General features: G+C 41.5%; 2 protein-coding genes across 2 annotated transcripts in view; both read right to left on the reverse strand.

The window, feature by feature from the left end:
• Window positions 1–9,065, reverse strand: part of dlg4b (discs, large homolog 4b (Drosophila)) — a 35,292-nt gene extending 26,227 nt beyond the window's left edge. The window contains exons 1-3 of the mRNA XM_073875668.1: window positions 8,923–9,065; window positions 8,531–8,650; window positions 7,977–8,041 (exon numbers count right to left, since the gene is read on the reverse strand). Of these exons, the coding sequence (XP_073731769.1) occupies window positions 7,977–8,041; window positions 8,531–8,650; window positions 8,923–9,040 (303 nt within the window). The 5' untranslated portion in view covers window positions 9,041–9,065. The remainder of the gene's footprint in view (window positions 1–7,976; window positions 8,042–8,530; window positions 8,651–8,922) is intronic.
• Window positions 9,066–9,191: 126 nt separating this feature from the next.
• mepceb (methylphosphate capping enzyme b) lies at window positions 9,192–21,290 on the reverse strand. The gene is made up of 12 exons (XM_073874846.1): window positions 20,538–21,290; window positions 18,602–20,273; window positions 17,734–17,952; window positions 16,777–16,900; window positions 16,536–16,573; window positions 15,730–15,853; window positions 15,338–15,457; window positions 14,784–14,848; window positions 11,825–12,499; window positions 10,961–11,179; window positions 9,970–10,093; window positions 9,192–9,766 (listed from the first exon to the last, which is right to left on the reverse strand). Exons 2-12 carry the CDS (start codon window positions 20,231–20,233, stop codon window positions 9,711–9,713), a joined length of 3,396 nt encoding a protein of 1,131 aa, XP_073730947.1. The 5' UTR covers window positions 20,234–20,273; window positions 20,538–21,290; the 3' UTR covers window positions 9,192–9,710.
• Window positions 21,291–21,338: the final 48 nt, after the last annotated feature.

The following is a 21,338-nucleotide window of genomic DNA, read 5'->3' on the forward strand; positions in this document are numbered from 1 at the left end:
TTTGCAGAGGGCCGGATCGTCGTAGATGGCGTACAAGGGCACGTCCGTGGCTAATAACTGCAGCTGGGCCGTGTTCAGGGTAAGTTACTTTAGTTACATGCAAACAGGTGGGTATTTAACAGGGTAACTGGATCTTCACACTGGGCGTATTCAAGGTAAGTAGCTCTTGACTCGTGCAAACAGGTAGGTTTTTAACAGGGTAACTGGATCTTTAGACTGGGCGACGAAGAATAGCAACTACTAAATACTCTTTGACAATGGCACTGACTCTAGCAGACAAATGGGGGAAAACCATACATCACCTCTTGGCTTCGTTCAAGGGCGAATGGGGTTACAAACTCCAAGCTGCTGCTCGTTGGGCCTGGTACGGCCGATGGTGTCACGGTGGACAAGTTCAGGTAGGTTGGCTACACGCGGTATGTACTGCGGGGCCGACTTGCTCGCTTCCCTTTCCTCTCTTCCAGCCAACGGGACAGAGGTCTAGATAGGAGCGGACAGCTGGAATCGCTCCACAGTGCAGTAAATATACACAACAGACACAGCAGACTGTTTCACCTATGATGGTCGAATGCTTCCCTTCAATAAAAGGGTTTTCCCCACAATATCCGCACAGTACCTTAACTGGCGTTCACACTTCGCCTCCCTCAGGCTGGAGCACTGGGGCCAGAGTTATAAGCGGGCGTGTATAAAATAGATGGTCAACTCCAAGGCAGCATACGTTCTCTCCAACAGGAACTTCCTCGGCCTAGAGGGTAAGTACAGACGACAAGGACACGGCACAACACTGCAAAACTTCAGGTGTACACACATCAAAGACAGACTCACCCACTGCACTACACACACTTCAGTGATTTTTAGGGTCGGTACTCCACACCCAGTCGGGATTTGTCCTGGAGGAGGTTAGAGTTGCTGGCACGGTAAGTGATCCAAGCTTAAACGTTGTAGCCACAACCAAATAACATCTGTTCGCCCCACTTGACTTCGGCTTACCCACTCGTCTCGTCATCCACGATGGGGCCGCTAAACACGCTGTTACACACTCCAGCAGATACTAGTCATCCATCTCCAGGTACAAACAATGATATAAAGCAGTCCAATGTACTCACAGTTTTTGTGATACTGATCCTCTCCCACTCTCTTTCTCTCTCCAGCTACTCACAGGTGCCCGGAAGTGCTGTCGTTATTCCGCCCTAGTTTCGTTCTCCAACGTGGCCTTCATGTAACAGACAACTGGTAAGTAAAATTCTCTCCCAAACACTTCGTTTTTGCAAACCTGATCTGGTAGTCGGATCGCAATCGTCCAGTTTGCTTAGCGAATTCACAAGATGCATATATCTACTTCGCCCTGTTCCAACGTCCAAACACTCCGTCTCACCCGTGGTGTTCCTTGGAAAGTAACAACAACTTCCTGAATTTCCAACGCCCTCTTTATACTCCTTCCGCCGTCCGAATTGCCCAATCTGCGATCGCCACGTTTATTAACACACCTGTTGTTGATATCTCTTGATTTTCGGTTGCCCGGAGTTTCCGGAAGTGGTGAGTGTTTGCTCATCTCGGTCCGGGCGGAACTTCTTCTCCTACCTTTGGTTCCGCCATCACAAAGTCACTCCGTGACAATAACCCCGCTTTTAAATTACAAATGTGAAACGGTCCTTAACCCAGGGTTAAAAGCAGGGTTTAGTACAAAGATAACCCTGGGTTAAGCACAGTGTGAAAAACCCTAGAGTTAATATTTCCAGATCTGGTTAAAATGATAAAATTACAAATCAATCATCAAAATTAAGTTGTGTTCTTCTTTTTAGATAATTTAGTGTGACAACTTACCCGCCGATGGGGCAAATTGTCACAAGTAAACATTCTCTATTCAACAGTCTACAACTCTGTAATGAGATATGAAAATGTAATGTAATGAATGCAACATATAACAAGACTTCCTTCTTTCATTTGGTATGAGATTTATAACGTTGTGATGCGTGGCGCTCAGTAAATGTTAGACAGTGTGACAACATACCCCGCTCTCTCCTACTGTAGACGTCAGAGAACCCCAAAATAAAGTGACCATATCATGAAGTGAGCTAACATAAGCTAAAGGTTCAAGTCTTTGCGCTTATCTGGGAATGTGTGCGTCTCTACAGAGGAAACTAAAGTTCACTAGGTTCTCTAATGAATTGCACAGTCAGTAATAACAGAAAACAAACTGTAATATAAACCTACAGTGGTGTAATACATTGATTTTATTACAAATCTTGCTTGTAATGTTAATTATTGGAAAAATTATGGCTTTGGATAAAAGCATCTGCTTAATGAATTACAAAGGTTTCATAGAGAACAAGGAACTTCTAGAATTCATAAAGGCCCAGGACAAAATGATAAAACCCCTCTGAACAGCCATCAGTGTGTTCAGACTTCAGTCCTGTAGTGGGCCACCCTCATCATCACAGGACCCCCTACAATAACAACAGGACTAACACAAGGAGACTTGTGTGTAACAGACACCATCACATATATCTTTAATCACAAATCCACAAAAAAAGGGTTTTGTTTCTTCATACGAGACACTTTTAAATAAAATCAGATACAATGCGGATATGTGGACAGCTAACTTCTGTATATCTGATTCCTCTGATGTCACTCACTGTTCAACACAAAATATAAAGCCAAATAAAGTCAAGTCAAATTACTGTCCATCTACTAAAGGTAGGTGCAGAAAGTGCACTATTAAGGTTTAATTACATTAACCATTTTGGTTTTAAATGCAGTAAAACTATAGTAACAACAACCCAGCATTGGGTCATTTTTAACCCAGCTGTGTGTTCTGTCCAATATTTACCCAGCATGAGTTAAAAAACAACCCAGCATGTTTATGGAGTAACCGCCACCTGCATTACAAACACACAGAGATCACATGTTTACCGCTCTTAAATATTCGCCAAACACACAGACAGACGTAAATGGAGATCCAAAGAAAGCAATGATTTATGCAAAATAAGATCAAATGACAGATTTGCCTTTTTGTGGTTGTACTTTTAATCTGGATTTAGAAAAAACTGTACTACAATATGCTGTACTATAGGTTTCTGTCTGTCGATATATTTTTGTGACACAATTTGAAACACATGTTTGTGACTTTCACTTTTCACGAGTGCAAATCTCAACATTCAACTTCAGCAGATTTCACACTGGAGCTGTGAGTGTAAATTTTAGCAAACAAGAACAAATATTTATTTTGCAAGTTGTCAAATTAAACCTACACGCTCTCAACTTTTGCCACAGATACACTGTCATAAACTATGATAAAACTATAACAATACTACTTAAAGGCACAGTAGCACACAATTGCGAGTCTTACATCATAATGTAACGCTTATTAAAACTCTCTCTCATTACATTACAGGAACATGATTTCTAAGACCTGTCGGATTGAATCCTATCGACTGTGAAGGTTAAGACTACGACTCCCATCGCTCGGAGCTCTTTAACAGTCTCACCAAGCTAAGCTGTTGTTGTCGTTTAGCGACATCTAGTGACAAAAATTACATATTGTGCCTTTAAAGATTTGTAAAGGTTTCTGAATAGAGTTGAAAGAACATCTTTACAAAAACAATACTGATTAGTGATTATTTATTAATTAGTGCAGAAATTACTAAAATGCAGAAGGCATATTGCACAACTACAACTACACACACACACACACAGTATTATATGAAGTGGCAGAGTGAGATGAGGTTATACAGATACCCACTCAAGTAACCGCTGCAATCACACACACACACACACACACACACACACACACAAAGCTTTAAGCATAGACACATGACAGAACACTGCAGCATTTAAACACACACACACACACACACACACACACACACACGAGCGCACACACACATTGCAGCTCTCTTACCTTAGTGGTCACTATACACAGGCAGTCCAAGCCAGGACTGAAGCGACCGAAGCGTTGTATCCCCCCCGCCCCGTCGCACCCTCTGCCTGTCGACCCTCTAGCGCGCACTCACCCGTCTCACAGCAAAGAGAGAGAGAGAGAGCGAGAGTGAGTGGGAGAGCGCGCGTGAGAGAGAGAGAGAAAGAGAGAGATAGAGAAGGAGAGAGAGAGGGTGGGGGTGACGACTACAAACATGACGAGAAATATGGAGAGAGATGTGAGGGGTGACTGTTGCTATGGCAGCAAACAGCTGTGGCTCTGGCAACTGTAGAGCTGTTGCCATGGAGACTGAAGAGGCTGTTACCATGTGCAGCAGCGGTGCAGTGACGACACAGGTCAAAGTTCAAACCCACTACGCTTCCTTAAAGTTAACATGTAATTAAAACGTGCACGCTCGTAGGATCATACTGAATGATCCATCGGTGTGAAAGTGACAAGCTTGTCAAGTACGCAACACACACTCAAAATGTGACCTCTGCATTTAACCCATCCCAGTGAGTAGTGAACACACACACACACACACACACACACACACACACACACACACACACACACACACACTCGGAGCAGTGGGCAGCTATCCCATCGCCCGGGGAGCAATTAGGGTAAGGTGCCTTGCTCAAGGGCACCACAGTCGCAACCCTTGTAAAAGAGTTACGTGGCTGACTTTCTAACCACTAGACTACAACTGTGTTAATATAAAGAGAAAAGATTTGTCTTTATCCACATTCTTCCTCTCTTCTCTGTGAGATGCAGTTTTACAATGAGTGAGGAGGCTCTGCACTTCAATTAGGGTTTGTTAACTCAAACAGGCGAATTCCAATCAGAAGTGATCATCCCTATGCCCTGTTACCTTATTTTAAAGCTCTTGATGTGTAACTTCTAGAGGAAGACAATTGTGTCTCATAGTGTGGCTGTTAAAAATATACACTCGGTAAATAGAGCACAAGGTCATTTTCTTTTTATCTGGAGCGACTGTTTATGTTGTGTCCCCTTCCTGAAGCGGCCTTTAAAGTCTCAGTCAACCAGAAGTTGCGATCAACTTTAAAGGAATAGTCTACCCTTTTTCCATATTAAACTCTCTCAACTTAGACGAATTAATACATATCTATCTTTTTTCAAGCGTGCACTGTACAGCGCATCGTGAATGTGTTAGCATTTAGCCTAGCCCCATTCATTCCTATGGTACCAAACAGGGAAGGCACCAAACACTTCCGTGTCTTCCCTATTTAAAGACTGTTACATGAGGAGTTATACCAGTAAGTATGGTGCCACAAAATACAACTTTTTTTGGTACCATAGGAATGAATAAGGCTAGGGTAAATGCTAACACATTCACAATGCGCTGTACAGTGCATGCATTGAAAAAAGATAGGTATGTATTAATTCGTCTAGGTTGAGGTAGTAACATAGTTTAATATGGCAAAAGGGTAGACTATTCCCTTAAATACGTGATGTGGTTTTAAGGAATTTCCAAGTGAAACAGAATATCACGTGAGGAAAACAGTGAGCGTGGCTTGTATTTGATTGGATATAAAAAAGTAGATGTTTATTCTAAAATGGAACTGGCAGCAGACTGACAGGCGGAGGGGGCGGAGTTAAATCTCTGGGGTCTAAAGGGTTTTTAGGGCCCTAGAGTTTTGACCTGCACTCACATTTGTGCTTTTTTCAGATGCTTTAAAACATAATAATGGCAAAAGTTTCATAACACTGTGTTCAGCACAAACTGGGCTACAAACTTATATGAGCAACATGTATGTACATGTTTGTATTTTTTAGAAAAAATGTTTATGCGTGGTTTTTGAAAAAGCAAAACCACTGATAAGTCCAGAAACCCCATACTAAACATGCTCTATCAAGACATTTCAAAACAGGATTTAGTAGTCTAGAGTTTTTTCTTCAAGATGACATGAAAATCATTCTACCTACTCAGAAACTGTAAATCAATATATTGTTTTATGTGAATAAGACACTTTTGCCTGCAAAGAGCTCTTGAATAATCTGTGACTTGCATAATGAGCCTTGTAAGAATGCAACAGGAATGTAACTTTCTCTGTAGTAAAACCATGATAAGGTTTATTTGGAAAATGTATAACAAAGTTTTATATATGTACATATATATTCTATTGAAATAGTTTGCATTCATTTCACAAGCATATCTTTTAAAACCATGGTTTTACTACACAAAAAGTGCAACCATGTTTTTGGCTACAAATACTATAGTAATCATGGTAAATTTAAGGGATATAGTGTATTGAGTTGATATTGAATTTTGGTAAAGGTACTGTTCGGCCATCGTAAAAATGAACACAAGGTTAATGTTTGGTTGGCCTGCAAGAGTTTTACTTTTGTAAAAAGCAGAAAAGAAGAACTGCCTGTCGTTGTCTGGACTCTTATTTGTGTTTTTTTAATCATTAAAGTACAAACACAACAAGAGATGACCATGGTCAACTTATCAATGTTTACAGACGCCATTACTCCCTCACGTGTTGATTGTGAAAGCAGCACGAAGGAATCCATGAACATGCATCTGATCCTGTGTTTAGATCCTGTTCAGAGTGTTAACGGATGCTCCCACAACATAACTCACAAAATATTTTTTCGATGCCAAACTATTTTATTATAATTGAAAGAAAATGTGTTTTTGGTTAAATACTGCAATTGTACTGTAAACAAATGACGTCTTCACATTGAGTCACGCAAACACATACACCATATTCATATGATTATTTTAAGGTATATGTGTTTAAACTCTATAAGTGTAGAGGAGCAGAATTTATAAATAATAAAACAAATTAATCATAAGTAAGTTCATTGTATGCTTCTGTGTTTTTCTTTTTTAAAATCCTGGCCGTCTGCATCATCAGACATAATAAAATTATTGAATATTTCAACACAAGTGATTGATCGCTGTCCAGATTTTCATATCATTGATACAGGAGGTGGTGCTGACAAACAAACAAACAGACTTAGGGTCTTTATAAAAAACTCATTTATTTTCATACTCCCTAAACTAATGTTGCCATTGCTTGTTCTAGACTTTAAAATAAAATAATAAAACAAAGTAGAATCACAGAGCTGTCCAAGTAACTCAGTAAGACCTAACTCAAGACATTAAACTGAGAACCAGAAGTCTTTAACATCATCATTACAACAGGGTTCCTTCCCACACCTTAGTTAACTTCAAATTCAAGGACCTTTCAAGGACTTTCCAGGTCCAATACTCTCAAATTCAAGGACTTAATTTGGGGACACATTTCAAGTGAGATCAAGGTTACATCGTGTTACCTTTTAAGATACATTGTTACAGTTCCCTTTTGAGGGAACTCGCGCTGCATCACTGCGGTGACACTTTGGGGACGCCTCCAGGGGTAAGTGTGTCTGAACGTGTATCTCAAATTCAACCAATGGTGAGGTTTAACAACAAAGACAGGGTGACGCAGGAGTCAGGAAGTATATCACTATCTGAAATATTGCCAAAGACGGCGTTACAGGGACGCAGGAAGTATGGCAAGAGAGACGCAGCGTCTCGTTCCCTTCTCAGAGAACAACAGTTACATACGTAACCCGAGACGTTTTCATTTGTCAAACACAATTATGCAAAAAAGCATTTTAGTATAAATCAACATTTACATACAGAAGATATAAGCATTTAAAGCCAACAGTTTAGCACGTGTGCTTAAAAAAACTAGAATTTTTATGATATTATCCTACACTACACAGGGAATTATGTTTTTCCCTCCAGAAAACTTCTTGCATAAAATAAATTCAAGCACTTTCAATGACCTGTATCTATTTTTAAAAAACTTCACAGGGCCTTGAATCCCCCCCCCCCCAGATTCACAAACTTTCAAGGATTTCAAGGACCCGTGGGAACCCTGTTACAAGCATCTTATGGATAAAGGGAGTTAGATAATAATCTATTTAAATGTATTACTGCACATCTGTAACAAACAAACAAACAAACAAACAAACACACACACACACACACACGCAAACATGTAACACACAAAAATAAACACACACACACACTTACCAGTCCATGTGTTTTGCCTAATGATTGATTCTCAAACACAGTCAGCTCATAAAACTCCTGAATATCTGTGAAGAAACACACACACACACACACACACACAGCCGCACGCACACACGTACACACACACAAAATTGAATGTCTATTTTTCAGATTAATATTAGTTTTGTTTTTTTTGTCATATTAGAGTTCTGCGGTCAAACAATAACACGTGTTTAAAAAGTGATTGTCAGTATTTATTGTGTCTTCATGAAACTGAGGTGAAGGCTGAATATAAACTTCATAAAACCTCTACTGGGTCTCAGAGATGACTTGACTAATTTAACAGAGTTTAAAGGGTCTAAGCATTAATTAAACCTGCAGAGAATCCTAACAGCTTCATTCACACTCATTAACCAATCACACTCAGGTAAACTGTCAAGGCCCGCCTCCAGTGATGTATTTCCTGCTGGAGAGCTGGCTAATCTGATGTGAAGTCACACATGTAAACCTCTCAATGTCAGATTACAAACTAAATATAGAGCGAGTTGACACGGACACACATTAGCTGCGTTTACCCAGTAAAGCCTGAAAGAGGTCGCTCTGAAAGATGGTTAAAAGTCTCTCAGCACGACACCTGAACCCTTCATCAGACGCTGACTGACACGCCTCCATCGCCTGCAGAGCCCGATCTGTATCTAACACACACACAGATGTATGATCAGAGATACACAACACACTGTGTTTTCAGATATATACAACACACAGACAGAAAACTGTTAGAGGGTCAGGTGTGTAACTGTGACCTATGACCCTATAGATGTAAGCCTGATGGTTACAGGAATACACCAACAACACGTTTAACCGACAGATGAGAGGAGCATCACGACAGCACACAGACCCCAAACACAACACAACACATACATGTGACATCACAAACACAGACATTAAATGACATCATCCGTCTCACCTTCTCTCTTAAGAGGCATGTCAACCTGTCGTCGTCTCCTCTGAGCTGTCTGTCTGACACAGCTGCCGTTTGATCCTCCGAGTTTAAAGCTCTTTAAAGCTTTAACTGTGGTGCTCATGGGAAACTGAGTTTAATCAACTACATGTTTACTAGTAGACCACTTTATTAGTCACTTCAGTTCAGAGGATGAGATCTAGAAGATATTACCAGCTCTTAAAAACAAATCTTACAAATACACAGAACCTGACACAGACGCACACAGATGCACGTTTTGTTCAAACCAGGCTTGTGTTTATTTTGAAGCATCAGTGTTACAGGAAAATATGTGTTACTCAAAAACAGTTTGTGAAGTTTTCCTGTCATCAATGAGCACAAACAATCATGATGTCACAATCCAGATGCTCCTGCAGAAACTTCCACAGCATCGAGCCGAACAAAAGTCCAATCATGTTGCTGACACAACCACCACCTGTGACGTTACACGCTGACAACCCTGAACTGATGCTGAGGAAAGAGGAAAAGTGGGAGGAGCCTCAGGAAAGTGAAGATTCATGTGTCATACAGAAGTGTTGAGTGCTCATCAGCCAGTCAGGGTCAATCCTTTAAAAATAAGGTCGAGTTCACACATGGATTCCCAAGAGTTAATGGAAGCAGTCCAGGAAGAAACAGCTACAAAATACAAGCAACGTTTCTCCATTTCTGTTGGAATATCACTCAAATTGAACGCAGATTAAAAGCTGGATATGTCCACTAGAGGTCGCCATACTCTTCTTCATCCATCTTAAAACTCATTTTCTGTCAGAGACCGAGCCTTTATGGAAGACATAAATCCACCTCTGAAATCCTAAAATGGATTAAAAGAAAGATGTTTGAATTGTGTTTATGGCCTTCCTAAGATGAATCACTTGATGTATTCCTCGACCAATCGCTGTGGATAAAAGTGTCTGCTAGTGTAATTTCATTAAGTAACTGTGAGACTAACACAGAAACATGTGTCATCTGAACTGAAGCATAAAACCACTGAAAGGACAGACAGATGTGTGATACCTTTAGGGCAGCTGGGAGAGGTTTCCAAAAGCTCATAGCTGCTAAATCCCACATCTGAGGTCAAGTAGGAGCTGAACTGATCAGGCTTCAGTCTGATACTGCTGTAGTTTTTCTGTGTGACCTCCTAGAAACACACACACACACACACACACACACACACACACACACACACACACACACACGAGCCTGTCTGATCGACTGATACAAATGATACACATTAGTGATACACTGAAGTGAAATTCTGGGCCCAAACCAAAAATTCTGGATACACTAGACAGAAAATGACTTTAAATTAATAAAAAAGGTTTTGTATTGAAGTCCCCCGGGGTGTATTTTATTGTTGTTTAGGGTAAGGGCCTTGGTTTCCAATCAAATCAATGCAGGTGAACGTGTGGTTTCAGTCATAGATATTATGTATGGATGTCTCATTGACCCTGACACTGAAATAATGACAGCACTGCCGGCTGCTTCAGCTCTGCTCACACGTGCAGATAATGTAAGTGATGTAATCTGTTAAAGATTAAAGACTGATCACTTATGCATTCAATGAAACTTAACACTTATGTGTCTAAAACCGCCAAATGTAGCATCTATTTTCTGCGGTGGTGTAAACAATTAGAGGCTCATTTGCATATTCATAGATATTCATGTAATATTTATATAATGTATTTACATCTTCAGAAACATGAGCTATACTGATGTTTTGGACAGTGTGAGCATCAAGGAGAGTTGAAATGAACCTGAACGTTATGGTAATGAGCTATGAGGCGGTTTGGCAGCAACCAATCGGAAGACAGAAAAAGATTCCAGAGAATGCATTCGAGCGTCAGAGCATCCGCTACTCTTTCTCTATAGCGTCATTGGCAGGGCAGCCAAAGCATTTTTTGATGCTCTCACCGGTGTGAACGTACAGTTAGAGTATGAGGAATAAAATACAGGACAAGAACTTTATATCTCATTTTACAGGACACAATATTCACGTGCGTGTTACCGTTAGAGTCTTACGACGGGCGTATGAGCTCCAGGGCTGAGGCTCTAGAATCAAAACTCCTCCAGGTAACAGATGTTTGTAGATACGATGAAATAATCGCTGGATTCCAGAATCACCAAAGTTCAGATGAACCCACTTTGTCAAACTCAGACAGAGAATGACATCATACTCTGCACACTGTGACATCACAGCTGTGTCACTCTCTGGTACATAGTTTCCCTGTACAAATACAAGACACACAATGAACATCACACACAATCTGTAACACACACACACAGCAAGAGATTTGCTAGACTTTAAAACAAATCTAATACATAAACACAAAACTCAATGACGTTTGTGTGAGGTGCTCAATGGCACACATAGGCATGTCAAAACCTGACACTCAGGAGGGTGTAACTGAAAATAAAGACAGACAGACAGACAGACTCACGTCAAATCTTTAAACACAACTCACTTTCTCTCTCTCTCTCTCTCTGTGTTATTTATCATAACAATTCACTAAATGTCCAATACTCTTAGGAAAGATTATTTAGGCCTATACCGATTCTATTAGATTCAAATCTATGCATGACGACAATAAAATTAATGTCCAATATATTTAATGATTTATTTCAGCTTTCACATAAAAAAGTCTGCTATATAAAATCACATCACTAGTATCTTATTTTAAGCTTGCATGTTTTCAGTAAAAGCAACCAAATACACACCAAACTTGATTCATTGGAAATTGTTTGACAGACTTTAATGTCACATACACATGTGTGCAAACTACAGCAGTCTCATCCCAAATCATCAGAAATATTGTTTAAATCTGACATGATGGCCTCCCAACACAAACACACACATACAAACAGATGTTACCTTTAGAAAGGACACATTTAAAGGGAAAACGCCAGGGACGCAAGGCATTATGGGAGGAGTGGCGATGGGTCCCCTGCAGCGTGTGAAAGACAGGGGGAACCTGGGTAACGCTCGAACTCGGTCCAGTTGCAGCTTCATAAGTGGTGTAACCTCCAGGCCTCCTCCGGCCTTCCGATTCCCTAACCCTTCGCATTTACCCGTCTCACCGCTCATCTCTGTGGGCTGGGTTTGGTCAATCTTGTCCTGTCTTTGATTTGGACTCCAGCGTCCCTCCTGACCCCACAGCTCCGAGATGAAATGGCGAAGGTTCTGTCTGGCGGCGTGCACCAATGTACCGTCGATATCCAGACCCAGTATGTGGCTGGGTTTCCAGTGTCGGGCGATCGCGAGCGTGATGTGACCGGTGTTGCAGCCGACGTCGAGAACTTTTTTTCCGTGAAACCACTCCGGTCTAAAGATGCCCAATCTTGGGTCTGCGTTCAATGTTGGCGTACGGTAACCGTAATAATGGCTGTAGTTACCGTACTGGAACTTGTGCTGCGGCCTGCGACGGTTCGGTTGGATTTTTCCCGGAACAGTCCCTGAGGAAAAAACACCTGTGGCTCCGCCTACGAGAGGCGTATGAAACGCTTGGCAGTGCACTTTCTCTGCGTTCGTCCGTTTCGTAGGCGGAGTCTGTATGTACATGTTTGTATTTTTTAGAAAAAATGTTTATGCGTGGTTTTTGAAAAAGCAAAACCACTGATAAGTCCAGAAACCCCATACTAAACATGCTCTATCAAGACATTTCAAAACAGGATTTAGTAGTCTAGAGTTTTTTCTTCAAGATGACATGAAAATCATTCTACCTACTCAGAAACTGTAAATCAATATATTGTTTTATGTGAATAAGACACTTTTGCCTGCAAAGAGCTCTTGAATAATCTGTGACTTGCATAATGAGCCTTGTAAGAATGCAACAGGAATGTAACTTTCTCTGTAGTAAAACCATGATAAGGTTTATTTGGAAAATGTATAACAAAGTTTTATATATGTACATATATATTCTATTGAAATAGTTTGCATTCATTTCACAAGCATATCTTTTAAAACCATGGTTTTACTACACAAAAAGTGCAACCATGTTTTTGGCTACAAATACTATAGTAATCATGGTAAATTTAAGGGATATAGTGTATTGAGTTGATATTGAATTTTGGTAAAGGTACTGTTCGGCCATCGTAAAAATGAACACAAGGTTAATGTTTGGTTGGCCTGCAAGAGTTTTACTTTTGTAAAAAGCAGAAAAGAAGAACTGCCTGTCGTTGTCTGGACTCTTATTTGTGTTTTTTTAATCATTAAAGTACAAACACAACAAGAGATGACCATGGTCAACTTATCAATGTTTACAGACGCCATTACTCCCTCACGTGTTGATTGTGAAAGCAGCACGAAGGAATCCATGAACATGCATCTGATCCTGTGTTTAGATCCTGTTCAGAGTGTTAACGGATGCTCCCACAACATAACTCACAAAATATTTTTTCGATGCCAAACTATTTTATTATAATTGAAAGAAAATGTGTTTTTGGTTAAATACTGCAATTGTACTGTAAACAAATGACGTCTTCACATTGAGTCACGCAAACACATACACCATATTCATATGATTATTTTAAGGTATATGTGTTTAAACTCTATAAGTGTAGAGGAGCAGAATTTATAAATAATAAAACAAATTAATCATAAGTAAGTTCATTGTATGCTTCTGTGTTTTTCTTTTTTAAAATCCTGGCCGTCTGCATCATCAGACATAATAAAATTATTGAATATTTCAACACAAGTGATTGATCGCTGTCCAGATTTTCATATCATTGATACAGGAGGTGGTGCTGACAAACAAACAAACAGACTTAGGGTCTTTATAAAAAACTCATTTATTTTCATACTCCCTAAACTAATGTTGCCATTGCTTGTTCTAGACTTTAAAATAAAATAATAAAACAAAGTAGAATCACAGAGCTGTCCAAGTAACTCAGTAAGACCTAACTCAAGACATTAAACTGAGAACCAGAAGTCTTTAACATCATCATTACAACAGGGTTCCTTCCCACACCTTAGTTAACTTCAAATTCAAGGACCTTTCAAGGACTTTCCAGGTCCAATACTCTCAAATTCAAGGACTTAATTTGGGGACACATTTCAAGTGAGATCAAGGTTACATCGTGTTACCTTTTAAGATACATTGTTACAGTTCCCTTTTGAGGGAACTCGCGCTGCATCACTGCGGTGACACTTTGGGGACGCCTCCAGGGGTAAGTGTGTCTGAACGTATATATCAAATTCAACCAATGGTGAGGCTTAACCACAAAGACACGGTGACGCAGGAGTCAGGAAGTATATCACTATCTGAAATATTGCCAAAAACGGCGTTACAGGGACGCAGGAAGTATGTCAAGAGAGACGCAGCGTCTCGTTCCCTTCTCAGAGAACAACAGTTACATACGTAACCCGAGACGTTTTCATTTGTCAAACACAATTATGCAAAAAAGCATTTTAGTATAAATCAACATTTACATACAGAAGATATAAGCATTTAAAGCCAACAGTTTAGCACGTGTGCTTAAAAAAACTAGAATTTTTATGATATTATCCTACACTACACAGGGAATTATGTTTTTCCCTCCAGAAAACTTCTTGCATAAAATAGATTCAAGCACTTTCAATGACCTGTATCTATATTTTCAAAAACTTCACAGGGCCTTGAATCCCCCCCCCCCAGATTTACACACTTTCAAGGATTTCAAGGACCCGTGGGAACCCTGTTACAAGCATCTTATGGATAAAGGGAGTTAGATAATAATCTATTTAAATGTATTACTGCACATCTGTAACAAACAAACAAACAAACAAACAAACACACACACACACACACACGCAAACATGTAACACACAAAAATAAACACACACACACACTTACCAGTCCATGTGTTTTGCCTAATGATTGATTCTCAAACACAGTCAGCTCATAAAACTCCTGAATATCTGTGAAGAAACACACACACACACACACACACACAGCCGCACGCACACACGTACACACACACAAAATTGAATGTCTATTTTTCAGATTAATATTAGTTTTGTTTTTTTTGTCATATTAGAGTTCTGCGGTCAAACAATAACACGTGTTTAAAAAGTGATTGTCAGTATTTATTGTGTCTTCATGAAACTGAGGTGAAGGCTGAATATAAACTTCATAAAACCTCTACTGGGTCTCAGAGATGACTTGACTAATTTAACAGAGTTTAAAGGGTCTAAGCATTAATTAAACCTGCAGAGAATCCTAACAGCTTCATTCACACTCATTAACCAATCACACTCAGGTAAACTGTCAAGGCCCGCCTCCAGTGATGTATTTCCTGCTGGAGAGCTGGCTAATCTGATGTGAAGTCACACATGTAAACCTCTCAATGTCAGATTACAAACTAAATATAGAGCGAGTTGACACGGACACACATTAGCTGCGTTTACCCAGTAAAGCCTGAAAGAGGTCGCTCTGAAAGATGGTTAAAAGTCTCTCAGCACGACACCTGAACCCTTCATCAGACGCTGACTGACACGCCTCCATCGCCTGCAGAGCCCGATCTGTATCTAACACACACACAGATGTATGATCAGAGATACACAACACACTGTGTTTTCAGATATATACAACACACAGACAGAAAACTGTTAGAGGGTCAGGTGTGTAACTGTGACCTATGACCCTATAGATGTAAGCCTGATGGTTACAGGAATACACCAACAACACGTTTAACCGACAGATGAGAGGAGCATCACGACAGCACACAGACCCCAAACACAACACAACACATACATGTGACATCACAAACACAGACATTAAATGACATCATCCGTCTCACCTTCTCTCTTAAGAGGCATGTCAACCTGTCGTCGTCTCCTCTGAGCTGTCTGTCTGACACAGCTGCCGTTTGATCCTCCGAGTTTAAAGCTCTTTAAAGCTTTAACTGTGGTGCTCATGGGAAACTGAGTTTAATCAACTACATGTTTACTAGTAGACCACTTTATTAGTCACTTCAGTTCAGAGGATGAGATCTAGAAGATATTACCAGCTCTTAAAAACAAATCTTACAAATACACAGAACCTGACACAGACGCACACAGATGCACGTTTTGTTCAAACCAGGCTTGTGTTTATTTTGAAGCATCAGTGTTACAGGAAAATATGTGTTACTCAAAAACAGTTTGTGAAGTTTTCCTGTCATCAATGAGCACAAACAATCATGATGTCACAATCCAGATGCTTCTGCAGAAACTTCCACAGCATCGAGCCGAACAAAAGTCCAATCATGTTGCTGACACAACCACCACCTGTGACGTTACACGCTGACAACCCTGAACTGATGCTGAGGAAAGAGGAAAAGTGGGAGGAGCCTCAGGAAAGTGAAGATTCATGTGTCATACAGAAGTGTTGAGTGCTCATCAGCCAGTCAGGGTCAATCCTTTAAAAATAAGGTCGAGTTCACACATGGATTCCCAAGAGTAAATGGAAGCAGTCCAGGAAGAAACAGCTACAAAATACAAGCAACGTTTCTCCATTTCTGTTGGAATATCACTCAAATTGAACGCAGATTAAAAGCTGGATATGTCCACTAGAGGTCGCCATACTCTTCTTCATCCATCTTAAAACTCATTTTCTGTCAGAGACCGAGCCTTTATGGAAGACATAAATCCACCTCTGAAATCCTAAAATGGATTAAAAGAAAGATGTTTGAATTGTGTTTATGGCCTTCCTAAGATGAATCACTTGATATATTCCTCGACCAATCGCTGTGGATAAAAGTGTCTGCTAATGTAATTTCATTAAGTAACTGTGAGACTAACACAGAAACATGTGTCATCTGAACTGAAGCATAAAACCACTGAAAGGACAGACAGATGTGTGATACCTTTAGGGCAGCTGGGAGAGGTTTCCAAAAGCTCATAGCTGCTAAATCCCACATCTGAGGTCAAGTAGGAGCTGAACTGATCAGGCTTCAGTCTGATACTGCTGTAGTTTTTCTGTGTGACCTCCTAGAAACACACACACACACGAGCCTGTCTGATCGACTGATACAAATGATACACATTAGTGAGTGATGCACTGAAGTGAAATTCTGGGCCCAAACCAAAAATTCTGGATACACTAGACAGAAAATGACTTTAAAATAATAAAAAATGTTTTGTATTGAAGTCCCCCGGGGTGTATTTTATTGTTGTTTAGGGTAAGGGCCTTGGTTTCCAATCAAATCAATGCAGGTGAACGTGTGGTTTCAGTCATAGATATTATGTATGGATGTCTCATAGACCCTGACACTGAAATAATGACAGCACTGCCGGCTGCTTCAGCTCTGCTCACACGTGCAGATAATGTAAGTGATGTAATCTGTTAAAGATTAAAGACTGATCACTTATGCATTCAATGAAACTTAACACTTATGTGTCTAAAACCGCCAAATGTAGCATCTATTTTCTGCGGTGGTGTAAACAATTAGAGGCTCATTTGCATATTCATAGATATTCATGTAATATTTATATAATGTATTTACATCTTCAGAAACATGAGCTATACTGATGTTTTGGACAGTGTGAGCATCAAGGAGAGTTGAAATGAACCTGAACGTTACGGTAATGAGCTATGAGGCGGTTTGGCAGCAACCAATCGGAAGACAGAAAAAGATTCCAGAGAATGCATTCGAGCGTCAGAGCATCCGCTACTCTTTCTCTATAGCGTCATTGGCAGGGCAGCCAAAGCATTTTTTGATGCTCTCACCGGTGTGAACGTACAGTTAGAGTATGAGGAATAAAATACAGGACAAGAACTTTATATCTCATTTTACAGGACACAATATTCACGTGCGTGTTACCGTTAGAGTCTTACGACGGGCGTATGAGCTCCAGGGCTGAGGCTCTAGAATCAAAACTCCTCCAGGTAACAGATGTTTGTAGATACGATGAAATAATCGCTGGATTCCAGAATCACCAAAGTTCAGATGAACCCACTTTGTCAAACTCAGACAGAGAATGACATCATACTCTGCACACTGTGACATCACAGCTGTGTCACTCTCTGGTACATAGTTTCCCTGTACAAATACAAGACACACAATGAACATCACACACAATCTGTAACACACACACACAGCAAGAGATTTGCTAGACTTCTAAACAAATCTAATACATAAACACAAAACTCAATGACGTTTGTGTGAGGTGCTCAATGGCACACATAGGCATGTCAAAACCTGACACTCAGGAGGGTGTAACTGAAAATAAAGACAGACAGACAGACAGACAGACTCACGTCAAATCTTTAAACACAACTCACTTTCTCTCTCTCTCTCTCTGTGTGTTATTTATCATAACAATTCACTAAATGTCCAATACTCTTAGGAAAGATTATTTAGGCCTATACCGATTCTATTAGATTCAAATCTATGCATGACGACAATAAAATTAATGTCCAATATATTTAATGATTTATTTCAGCTTTCACATAAAAAAGTCTGCTATATAAAATCACATCACTAGTATCTTATTTTAAGCTTGCATGTTTTCAGTAAAAGCAACCAAATACACACCAAACTTGATTCATTGGAAATTGTTTGACAGACTTTAATGTCACATACACATGTGTGCAAACTACAGCAGTCTCATCCCAAATCATCAGAAATATTGTTTAAATCTGACATGATGGCCTCCCAACACAAACACACACATACAAACAGATGTTACCTTTAGAAAGGACACATTTAAAGGGAAAACGCCAGGGACGCAAGGCATTATGGGAGGAGTGGCGATGGGTCCCCTGCAGCGTGTGAAAGACAGGGGGAACCTGGGTAACGCTCGAACTCGGTCCAGTTGCAGCTTCATAAGTGGTGTAACCTCCAGGCCTCCTCCGGCCTTCCGATTCCCTGACACTTCGCATTTACCCGTCTCACCGCTCATCTCTGTGGGCTGGGTTTGGTCAATCTTGTCCTGTCTTTGATTTGGACTCCAGCGTCCCTCCTGACCCCACAGCTCCGAGATGAAATGGCGAAGGTTCTGTCTGGCGGCGTGCACCAATGTACCGTCGATATCCAGACCCAGTATGTGGCTGGGTTTCCAGTGTCGGGCGATCGCGAGCGTGATGTGACCGGTGTTGCAGCCGACGTCGAGAACTTTTTTTCCGTGAAACCACTCCGGTCTAAAGATGCCCAATCTTGGATCTGCGTTCAATGTTGGCGTACGGTAACCGTAATAATGGCTGTAGTTACCGTACTGGAACTTGTGCTGCGGCCTGCGACGGTTCGGTTGGATTTTTCCCGGAACAGTCCCTGAGGAAAAAACACCTGTGGCTCCGCCTACGAGAGGCGTATGAAACGCTTGGCAGTGCACTTTCTCTGCGTTCGTCCGTTTCGTAGGCGGAGTCGGCGTGACCGATAGGCGTTCGGATCGGCTGCTGGTCCGTCTGCGCTTCTTGTGTTTGGATGGCTGAGCGGCACCGTCAGGCCTGGACTGGGTCTCGGGGGCAGAGCTGGATGAGGAGGGGTGGGACCGTCTTCGCGGCAGTATGGGCGCCACCACTTCATCTCTGCAGTTGATCGACGTGTTGAGCTCGTAGGGACGCGGGGACTCCTCTACCACCTGGAGCCCCTTCCCCTCGCAAGATACGTCGGCTGTCTTCTCTAACGAGCTAACAGACGAAACTGAAGCGATCACCTCAGTGACCTTTGGCTTCTCGCTATCCGAATGGTCCGACTGCTCGACGACGCCTGCCGGCACCGCTCCGTGGTGTCTATTGCGATGCCTGCGTCTGCTCTTCATGGGAGACACCAACACGCCGGCAGCCGCATCTCCGCCCCTACCATTTAAATTTAGAGGGTCTGTAATGTCTTTCGGGATCAGAATCTCAACCGGGTCTCTGTTTTTGGCAGGAAGAGGTGACGATTTGGGCGTTTGGGCATTTAACACTTTGTTGACCTCCTCGTCCAATAGGCTGTTGAGATTTAACGGATCGAAGATATTTCCGCCCAGCAGGAAGTTGCTGGGCAGCACAGGGTCAGACTCCGAGTTGGCACGCCGTCTGCGTTTGCCGAGACCCGGATGTTTGAATCCCACGTTCATGCTGTGGCGCCGTTTATTCAGCTTCTGCTGAAGACCGTTTTGAATCTGCGGGAGCCCCTGACCTGCCGGAAAAGGAGCAGCAGGAGCAGCATTGCCGACTTCATCTCCCGAGGCCACGAGATTGGCAGGACGATCCGTTAGCATCAAGTTGGTGGTCTCTGCGTCCCGGACGATGACGGGTCCTCCGGCGGCAGGGCAGACGGTGTGCAGTGCCCCGCCACTATTAGCAAGTTCACTTTGCATGGACATCACAGTCAGCATCCATTAACCTCTATAGGAAGGAAGTTTGACTGCACAGGTCCTGTGGAAAGAAAAACAAAACATTTTGTTTCGACCGCGTCAGTTTTATACATTGATTGCCCAAAGTTACACAATGTTCACAGTTTAGCTTTAAGCAAGCCTTTCACAGGCCCTTTTACAAATGTTCTGCTTTCATCACATAGATATCTGCCACCCTGATCTCTAGATATCAGTATATAGCACACTACACATACTACAATACTGCACACTACTTTGTACGCATACAAAGCAAAACACATGCAGGGTAAGAGTGCGCGTCACTTACTTGCTTGATTTATTAAATGATCCTGTAAATACAGTAAATGGTGCTTGTGACCCAGGTGTTGTTTTATATCTAATCTGATATTAACAAATCATTACCACGCCCCCCGACGCAAATGACCCGCCCATCTACTGTAAATAACGACGCCTCCAGGAGGGTCTAATCACAACTCATGAAAAATGCAACAGAACGCGATTGGTTAAAACTTCTTCTGCTTTTCTAACGCGCTTGCGCACACACAAGCACACTGCGTGTTCGGGTCTTCTCCTTTCTCGCGCTGTTAAACATCTAAATAACGCGCGCAGTACACTTTAAAACGATAGAAACGCGGCTGCACCACAAACGCAGCACAACTGAAATTCAGTCCGCTAGCAAACTAATGATTTACAACAGTTGAATGTGTCGAAAGCTCACGCACGAGCCTGTAATCTCGCGCTGTAGCACAGCAGACCCACGCACTTAAATACTCCACCACGGAGCGAACCTTACTGACAGCCGTTCGAGCCAATGAGAAAGCGGGATATTTCGTGAGGCCCTCCGAGCAACCAGTAGCGAAGCTCTAAACGAAGGCATGTGCTCATCGTCACCGCCCCTAGCTGAATATAGGTATCCAGCGGACTGCCTGCGCTGACCCGACTGAAACAAACTGATCGATATCAACAACAGCTACAAAACCGCCTTGATTAATACAGTAATAATAATACTAAGCGTTCCCGTTAAAAAATGAAGATGTTTGTTTATATTTGTTGCCATGCTGTTCAGCGAACAGTTGGAAACTGGGCACCAATCGCCTGTGTAAACAAC

This window comes from Misgurnus anguillicaudatus, chromosome 13 (genome assembly GCF_027580225.2).
Source record: "Misgurnus anguillicaudatus chromosome 13, ASM2758022v2, whole genome shotgun sequence".
Taxonomy (NCBI): domain Eukaryota; kingdom Metazoa; phylum Chordata; class Actinopteri; order Cypriniformes; family Cobitidae; genus Misgurnus; species Misgurnus anguillicaudatus.

Bases quoted from the DNA above. Each gene is read 5' to 3' on its own strand.
- mepceb (XM_073874846.1), bottom strand. From the start codon at position 20,233: ATGCTGACTGTGATGTCCATGCAAAGTGAACTTGCTAATAGTGGCGGG. The intron at 16,574-16,776 runs GTATCACACATC...AATCCATTTTAG, and splicing joins CTCTCCCAGCTGCCCTAAAG to GATTTCAGAGGTGGATTTAT. The intron at 15,854-16,535 runs GTCTCTGACAGA...GATTAAACTCAG, and splicing joins ATGTCTTCCATAAAGGCTCG to TTTCCCATGAGCACCACAGT.